Source organism: Atta colombica, unplaced genomic scaffold, assembly GCF_001594045.1.
Source record: "Atta colombica isolate Treedump-2 unplaced genomic scaffold, Acol1.0 scaffold121, whole genome shotgun sequence".
NCBI lineage: Eukaryota > Metazoa > Arthropoda > Insecta > Hymenoptera > Formicidae > Atta > Atta colombica.
Window position 1 is genome coordinate 711,277 of NW_017259208.1, and position 9,991 is coordinate 721,267.

General features: G+C 27.7%; 1 protein-coding gene across 2 annotated transcripts in view; it reads right to left on the reverse strand.

The window, feature by feature from the left end:
• Positions 1-4,431: 4,431 nt before the first annotated feature.
• LOC108694623 (proton-coupled amino acid transporter-like protein CG1139) overlaps positions 4,432-9,991 on the reverse strand; it is a 10,803-nt gene continuing 5,243 nt past the window's right edge. Inside the window, exons 3-10 of one of the 2 annotated variants that reach the window (XM_018204215.1) lie at positions 9,717-9,811; positions 9,365-9,496; positions 8,417-8,689; positions 7,620-7,704; positions 7,175-7,450; positions 5,829-6,007; positions 5,267-5,436; positions 4,432-4,964 (exon numbers count right to left, since the gene is read on the reverse strand). In XM_018204215.1, coding sequence (XP_018059704.1) covers positions 4,690-4,964; positions 5,267-5,436; positions 5,829-6,007; positions 7,175-7,450; positions 7,620-7,704; positions 8,417-8,689; positions 9,365-9,496; positions 9,717-9,784 — 1,458 coding nt within the window. In that variant the 5' untranslated portion in view covers positions 9,785-9,811 and the 3' untranslated portion in view covers positions 4,432-4,689. The remainder of the gene's footprint in view (positions 4,965-5,266; positions 5,437-5,828; positions 6,008-7,174; positions 7,451-7,619; positions 7,705-8,416; positions 8,690-9,364; positions 9,497-9,716; positions 9,812-9,991) is intronic. The other variant, XM_018204216.1, reaches the window with a different exon arrangement.

A 9,991-nucleotide genomic window follows, 5' to 3' on the forward strand; every position in this document is an offset into this window, starting at 1 on the left:
CAATGATATGCTCGGTAGTCGTGATAGTGGAAGCGAAAGTTGGTCGGAGAAAAATATAATCGAGAACAGATAATTAATGAGCAATGGGTTTTTGATGCTATCGAAGGTAGCAGTAAATCTTTTTTTATTGTTCCTGTCGAAGAAAATCGTACTGCACAAACGTTAATGAGAATAATTCAGAAACATATTGCACCAGGCAATATAATTTACAGTGATTCGTGGAAAGGATATGTACTTTTAAAAAGAACTTGATTATGTGCATCAGACCGTTAACTCTCTATTAATTTTGTTGACTCTAAATCTGGTGTATATACACAAAATATTGAGCGATTATGATGTGATATTCGTTTTGCTTTACCACGATTTGATGTACGAGAAGGATATTACGAACATTATTTAGTAGAATTTATTAAAAAACGATATGATTTTAATAGAATACCGCAATTTTTTAAATTAATGGTTTCTTTATATATTAAATGTATCGTCAAATAATGAATAAAATATTATACATTTTTGGAATGTGTATGTTGTGTTGAAAAGTGTCTATTCATAAAAACATTTTCATTAATAACTTTTTAATGAATAACGATCGAAAAAAATCAATGATTTTGACCTTCTTGGAGATCAAGACCAAAATGAAGATCATTTAGAAGTCATTTGGAGTTGGCTATGTAAAAGGGAACATTTATCCAAAATTGTTTTAATCTAAACTTCTTACCTTTTTATTTGCGACAAAAAAATCTTTTTATGAAAAAAGATAGGATGCAATTCTTCTCTCTTAAAATAAGAGTTAAAAAATTATTTGATAATTTAATAAAGATTTTGGAAAATAATTCTGAATAATCTCTTATTTCAGATTTTCTTAAGTCTAGAACAAAATAAATTTAAATTTGAGCAAAAAAGACTCAGATTGCAGATAAGAGAGAGTAAAAATATAATTGCAGACGGACGCTTAAGATGTTATATATTTAATTAATTGTTAAATATGTTGTATGTATAATTGACAACACATTAATGATTCAGGGATTAAGAATAGACAGGAAGTATTTTCCTTTTTTTTTTTCACGTATAAAACGGTATATTTATTTATGTTTAATGTAATTTACATTTGTTCCTTTTTCGTGAGATCATTACTAATCTACAACTTGCGTCGCAGCTATTAGCGCAATAGTTATTATCGCTTCTACATATTTCACTACTGATGATAGGCTTTCTCTAATTTTTACTCTGATTTCAAATCATATATTTTATGTTATGTTTTGTTACTATACTATCTTAATAACAAATCTCAATACAAGGCAACGTGTTTTTATCAATGATAACGCTCGTGATATGCATGAGAATCAATATTCAACTATTATAGTTTTGCGTGACATATTTTTATTAAAAATATCAATATAATTTTTATTTCTAACAAAATGTGTTCTTCTTGCTTAAAGCTTAAAGCTAATTTAAGATTTGCTTAAATAAGAGTATTTTATAGATACTATTCAACAATAACATATTCATAGACACTATTTAACGTCTTGTGATTTTTGAAAGTTACTTTCAGCTTGCAATCTTACTTTCTCAGTCTATGAACATTTGCGATTATAACATAGTGATATTTTTTTCAGTCTAACATTATATCGATTAACCATTGTTTTTATTTTATTCAAGGTTCTTTCCATTTCTATGTGAATGTGAGCAAAGAGAAAAAACATTATAATGTACATTGTACAAGTTTAGTTTATTTAACTTGTGTACTTTAAATATTTTTGCCGTTTTAAATAATAAAGGTAAAAATTAAAACTACAATATTTTAAGATTTCTAGGAGCAATATTTACCCAATAATTTTGTTCTCGTAGCGTAGCCTAAAAAAAATTTTAAGTGCAATTTTCTATTCTTTTAAATGAAATAATTTCTTATTTATAAGAGAAATACGAAATAAAATAATTCAAAATTAATATTTTATAGAAATATAGAGTATAAAATATTTCATTAACCTTTTTTTTTATCTTTGATAATCTTTTATACATTTGTATACAGAATAATTAGAAAAATCATATAATATAAAAAAATGTAAGATTCCATTTAAAGAAACTCAAGCTACTATTTTTATGCATAAAAATATTACCAATAAATACATTACGAATGCTTTTTAAAAATATCTTAAAATTTTATAACTTCAATATTTTTTGTTCCTAATAACAAAAATATTAAAATATACATGTTAAATGGACTACTTTGTATATACAAATAAAAATAACTGTTAAAGAATAACTATTATATAATATATATTTATATATACGAAAAGTACAAATTTCTTTCAAAGAGAAAAGAAATTCTATTCTTCGATATTCATGAAAAAAATATTCAATTTCATATAAAATAATACATGATCGTACACAATTATCTATGTATTAAGCAAAATTACGTAATAGAGATAAACCTTGACATAAAATTCTATCCATCGTAACGGAACACTTGAATTATATAAAAAAGAACACGATATTTATATAATTATTCTAATTTTCTGTTGTTTTAACAAATTTATGGATCTTTTACATAGCCTTGTACTTATAAATATTATAAATTTATAAAAGATCCGTATTATAAATGTAATTTAAAATAATTGAGATGTAGATTCGCTTTCACATGCATTAATTTTTATGCTTATTTTTTAATATATTTTTATTTACCCTGCAGTGAGCAATTATTAAAATTTCATCCGTAGAAAATGGAACGCATGTATATTATAATAATAACAATTCACTTTCAATATATATAACTTTCATGTATACTTTCATTTTTAATGTTTCAACATTGGCTTTGTTGAAATAATGTTTTTTTCTCTCTTTAGCAAAAAGATGCAATTTTTCTTTGATATCTCAATTCAATTCATCGATATTTCTTTCTTCATAAAGAAATCTGATTGTGAGCTTAGAATTGAGATTAGGAATTGTGATCAATCTTCTAAAATTAAACATATAAATTTCCATATTTAAAAGTCAGAAGATTTGAAGTTTAGAATGCGTTATTTCGATTAGCACGTACATACACTTACACTTTGAAGTTAAATAAAACTCTAAAATCGTTGAGTATTATAAAAATTTCATATAGAAATTAAAGTGTTTTCCTATTGGCAATATAACATTTAGACATTTCTCGCAATAATCATTATCAATGTTTATATATGTATGTTCAATCATACATTTTGACAAAAAAACAAAAAAGGCATTGGAAAATTACTCTATTTTTTCTAGATCGTTAAAAAAATTTAAAATAAAAAAAAGCCCTTAATTTCAGGGCACTTCTTTGATGGGCAAATCACATAGTTAGAATGGCTTTCTCTAAAATGATCATCAATATGATCCAATATGATATATAAAAAAAATAAACAAAAGCTCTAATTTTACTTAAATTTTTGTTCCAGTTTAATTTTATTAAATGTCAATAAAACGGTTTAACAATTCTTTTTTTTTTCTCATTGATATAAATGTATATATATAAAATTTGAATATAACATATGCGTATTTAAAATTTTCTAATTCCTGAAGAATTTACGTCGTACAAGTATCGATTATTGCGACATCCTTACAAAAAAATCGATGAATGCCAGCTGTCTCTAAGTACTCGTATCACCGAGATAAGAAGCTTAAGGGCAATGTTTTATGAAAATGTCTAATTAAAAAATTTTTCTCGAATATCTGCTCGATATCCATATATACTAATATTTAAAAAACCCGCTTTAGACGTGATATTCTTATATGTACTAGAGTGAACCATATGTACAGTGTGTATATGATATACGTACATACGTATTGCATATAGTGTACACACGGTTGAACGCATAAAAATATGCACTTCTCTAAAGTGGGTAATAAAAATCTTTAACAACGACTTGCGTGACGTTTTCTGATACATAATCGATGCTTAGGAGAGATTTCATCACAGATCGAACCACCCGATTATTTGCGATCGAGGGTTGTCGCGAGATTTCGAGTGCTCTTCGAGCTATCACGTCTATTTTTTTTTTATTACCTACCTAAGATCTAAGTAAATTCATGGCGGTGAAAGAAAGACAGAGAGACAGAAAAAGAAAAAGGGACAAGCTTAAGAATTAATTTGCTTTTCGACATGGTTGACATGTTGTTGTTTGTTCATAAGCTGTGTCTCGTATTTCTCTCTGTTTTGAGAAATATTTGCGCGCGTCTATAATATTACGTTCTTCATGCTTGAAGCAGTGACAGATTAACGCAAATAATATAGGCAAATAAGCACTTGTCTAGAGCAACAAATTTTTGAAGACATAAAGTTTTTACACAATTCAGATAAATTTTTAATTTGTTAATCTAACGTTGCATGAATTACACCGAGCATGTTTTATCAGATATCTTATAAATATACAGTTAAAAATGTATTTTATTTATATTATTTATTAAGGGTTATGAGATATTTTTACCAGCTAATTCGGGGGTATAAACCTTTTTTTTAACCATTTTCCCTTTTATCAAAATTATAAATGATTGAAGCCATCTTGGGTAGATGTTGATGCCTAGGGGCACCAGCAAAATAATTAATCTGTCACTGCTTATTAAGGATTATTGAATGTTTTTACCAGCTAATGCGGGGATATAAATCATTTTTTTATCCATTTTCCCTTTTATAAATTAACGAAGTCATGTGGGAGTTACATGTTGGTGTCCCTATAGGGACGGCAAATCTGTCTGTGGAACTGGCTTGAAGGATTTTATTATTTCCACGATGCTGACGTAGGTTCCCACCACGAGACCCAGCAGGCCGAACACGATCAGGAGGAAATTCTTGATTAACATGATTTTGAAGGGACCGAAATCGTTTTCCGGCCACAAGACGCATATTTCGATAATAGCCGGGAAAGCGATGCCGAGAGCAGATAGACAGAGCGCGCCGAAGAGGGAGATAAATAGGCCAAGTCTTGGTATAGCGATCGCCAGGATGACTGAAAATGATAAAGACCGTAAAGATTAGATATCTGAGAACCTTTAAAAGGACCTTCAAATTTATACAATTTTGATATCTGTTTTATATGAGTTTAAGCACTTGAACATCACTATGTAAGTACTTTTAATTACAAGCGAAACTTTTTATATTAATTCACATAATATTATTTAATGTCTCTTGAAAATTTAATTATTATTATTAATTTATTATAATTAATTTTAATTATTATTAATAATTAAAAAATTTTAATAATTATTTGATTATTTGGCTAAAATAAAATTTATTATTAATATTACTTACATGTGACTAGGGTAACAAAGGTTCGGCAAGCATATTCCCATAAAATTTTGCGGTTTTGTATTCGATGATCTAAATAGGTGGTCCATAAAATTTCGACGGGTACGTAGGCTTGCAGAGCATATGTTATAAATATGGCGATCGCAAACATTATTTTAATACTTTGAGCCATACTGCAATAAATAAGATTTAAAAAAATAAAATTTGCAATATAATAGAGAAAATAATTCAATTATTTCAGATTATATCTAGATTATCTTAATTATATTTAAAGCTAATTCAAGAAATTTTCTTTATTTATTATGAATTGCTTTGATGATTTTAGATCATTTCAACGTTCTTTCACATTTTTCTATATTTTTAATAGATAATTTAATAGATAATTTTAATAGATAGATAGATATTTTTAATAGATAATTTTAATAGATAGATAGATATTTTTAATAGATAAAATCAAAATAGTTTCATTATATGACAGTAGTTATAAGAAATTGATTTATTGTTACAATTTCTTGATTTGTCTTATTATCTGAATTGTTTGAAATTAAAAATTTCTTCTACTTACGCTTCTTCTGGCGGCAGATTAAAAGTGACACTTCCTTTGGCATCGGATCCGTATTTTATGTAGCCAAAAAGACCTATAGCAATGTATAAGATGACAATCACAGTCATCCCTATATTTAATACACCACAATAGCCTCCGAAACTTTGTGGTGTTTTCATGTTGTTCTCCAGAGCTATAATCTAAGTAGCAATAATATATTTTGTTTTAACACAGGAAACTAATGACAGTACAGCGTGATTAACGGTGCGTAACGTAGTTACAAACTTATGTTATTTATTCTTTTAAAGAATACATTTTTATTAATTATATAAGTTAATTTTATTTAGAGCTCATTAAAGGTTATCTGATATTTCAAGAAGTGCGAGTGTGACAGACAGCGCACGAGACTGTTGTGCCAGAGATCCCAGCAGAATCGAAAAATGTTTCGAACGCTCGTAGCTCCTTTCGGCAGGCAATGGCAAACCACCGAGAATATCCTTACCATATATATTTTTCTAAACAAAATCGTTCGGAATCGACGTTAAACTGTAGGTCTCTTATGACTGTATACAATCACGTGCGCATTATAGGTATATGAAAGAAATCATCAGCTCGATCATTGGCAATAGGATTGAGGTAGGAAGAATATTTCAAGACAAATCTTTGGTTTCGTCATGAATCTATGCCATGTTTAAATTTGGCAATTTGTTTATGACTCAATCCTTGGTCCAATGACGCACCGAGGATAAACTATTAATGAATGAAACTACTGGATGAACTATTAATTACTAATTGTATATATAATTGCTGATGATGAAAATAGAAATCGAAATGTTCAATTAATTTTGGATGACATCAAGATAATACAATAAAATTATAATAAAAGTTTGTATATTACTACTTACTTGCGCATCGTTAATCGCGCTATACTCTCATTAGTCTTGATTCCTGTATTTTTGAGTGTTCTTTTCATAATTTTAATTATTTTTTAATATCATTACAGCATTAACAATACAAGCGAATTTTTTATTTATCTAATTTTTATAGTACTCCTAAAATCTATTTGAATTTTACCTTTAATTGTACGTTTAATATTTTAATATTACGATGAGATAAATAGATTTAACAAAAAGCTTTGAAAATATCTTAATAAATAACTATAATTAAAAATATTATGATGAAATAACGAATACAAGTAATTACATTATTAATTATAACGATTATGTTTACTGGGACCTTTGCATATGGCTCTCCATATGTTAATTTCTGTCGTACATACATACAAAAAGATTTTTATTTCCTGAGACGAGGGAGATTGTTATATATTGATCGCAACTTTAAGAGGAACATATCTTTTCTAGACTTACCACACCGACGGCTTCTAACGCAAATAACGTCGTTCCAAAATAGAGGGAAAAATTTCTTAATGTACCAAACATCTCCCTGTCGCTGATCGGCGGTAGATCTTGAAACATATACTTTATAAGAATCATGGTGAGTCCAACGAACGTAATTAAGTTTGCTAGCGTAGAAAACGGCGCCAATAACTTCAGATTTCTAATGTAGTTTATCAAAATCAGCGGAAGCAACAAAATGAGCATATGGGTTGAAATATCCAAAGGTGCCCAATACTGGTCTGTCACCTGCGTTCGTTAATAAAATTATAATAAATGCGCTGCTCACGTCCATCAGACGAGGGTCCGATGGTTAAAGTTCGTTGTCGATCAGCGAAGTGCTTTCTCGATTGGTAGCGTTTTACAGGAACAATCGATTCCTCGATTTGGTTTTTTCTTATTGCCATCATAGATTTACCTGTTTGATATTTGATGCTACAAACACGATATAAACGCAGCAAATTCCCAATTGATATATTATCATAAATCCGTCTACGAGTCCTCTGGAAATAATAACATTTTTAAGATTCAACTATGGACTCGTGCATATCTTTGTAACACACAAACTCGGAGAAATAATTATACTTTCATCTTGTGTAGCAATCGATATCTTTTTTTAGCTTCTATATAGAACGCAGCAGCAGAATAATGCTCATGTTCATTATTTTTAGTAAAATATATCTATAATAAATGTCTCATTTATACTAATTTATATTAATATTTCTTCACATTATTTTCTATTATTTTCTGTCATTTCACATAATTAGTAATAAATTGAAAATAAGACATAGGCCTTATTTTCAAATAAATTGAATCATTCAATTTAAATTAATTTCTAGTTACTTGCAAAAATTCTAGAATTGCACATATAAATAATAATAAAAATATTTTATGTTTATTATTGCAAACTATTTTACAATATTGTATGTATTTATTTTTGAATAAAATGTATATTTATCTAGTTTATTTAACATATTGTAATAAAGAAAGTTCGACATGATAAATATTTATTAAAATTAACTATATTTTTTTCTCAATACGTATAAGAAATGTATAAATATATAAATATTTTTTTTTACATATAAACTTTATTTATTTATTATTCTTCTTTAAACAATTGCTAGAATATCCGAATGTACGACTACGGTCCTATATTCATTATATTAATGAGCATATCACTGAATTATATCGGCTAAACTATAAATGGATACTTACGGTGCATAAGGTGAAAACCATTTCACGCATCGAGGACCTTTCTCCAGAGCATATTTCATGCTAAGCGGATAGCTCAATATAGGAACTTTTAACCGTTTACACAATTTATACTGCGCCTTTACGAGTACGTGTAAGCAATACGTGCACAATGCACCTATGATAACTGTAGCAATGACGCCAACCACCAGACCGCTATTGTAAAATGCATTCGGCATTGCTAAAATTCCCGTGCCCAAACTGCCTTTCAGTAGATGAACCAGAGTTTCAAAATTTCTAAAAAAAAAGTATTTTCAGATTAATAGGATTGTTTCTAGTAAAATAATCCATGTACATCCAATTGTTCGTCTTATTATAAATATTTTATTATAAATATTTACGTTCAAAACTGATCTTTTTCTCACAATTAGTTAAATTTTGAAAAACGTACAATGCGGAATTAATAATTTTAATAATCTAAAAGTATTTTCAGATTAATAAGACTTAAAGAAATTTTCAGCTAAGTTTCAAGGAATGCGCGGATTTAATTATCTTAACAATTAATCACGAATTAACTTAAATATTAATGATAAATAATGCATTTTAACAATAAAGAATAATTCAGGTTAATTCGATAGGGAGTGTGGAATTTAGTAATTTTAGTAGCTAATTCATATACATTTATCAAATTTTTTTTATCTAATATTTCAAATTATAATATATGTGTCATGGGGGATGTAATATTACGAGAAAATATTATTATAAATTCGAAGAACAGTGATAATATATTATCTTATTTAAATACAATATCTTTTAATCATTGGGCAAGTTGAAGACGACAAAGTGGTTAGGCATGCTATCGAGCGATTGAATATGAATCTATAAGTAACAACTATGTATATTATGCTCATTTGCTCGGTGAACAGGCTAGCCGCTTTGTCAACTTGAACGCGCTAATTATTTTGTACTTACGAAGTTGGATTTGGTCTATTCCGATGCATATGAGGATCATAATCCGTATCTTCGATTTGAGATAACATATTTTCAACATTATTTACACCATCAGTATTATTTACACAATCTGCAGTGACTTCGTTGTTCTCCCTACGTATAAATTTATAAATGACAATGTTGTGACAGAAATAGTTAACGAAAAGTTAAAGTATTTTGCTTTTAAATGAATATGACTATTGAAAAACGACTATTTTATATAAATTATATGCCTATATATCTATATATTTATATATCTATATATTTATATATTCATGCAGAAGTAATTTCGAGTTTCAATTTATTCAATACACTCAATATTATTTAATCATACTTATTAGGACTTTGAGAATCAATCGGTTCCATACGTAAACATTCTTTCTCCGAGTCTTCCATGATCATACAATTTCTTTTGGCTCGTTTGTGTCGCTAAAACATTTTTATATATTATTTTTATTAAATTATACAGAATGTCCCAAAATTTTTTACCAAACACTCTTGTGTAGATAGAGCGGACTAAACTGAGTCGAAAAGTCCTTTATTTTGCAATATTTAATAAGATATTAATTACTAAAAAGTGCTTAATATTGATTTAATTTATATAATTAT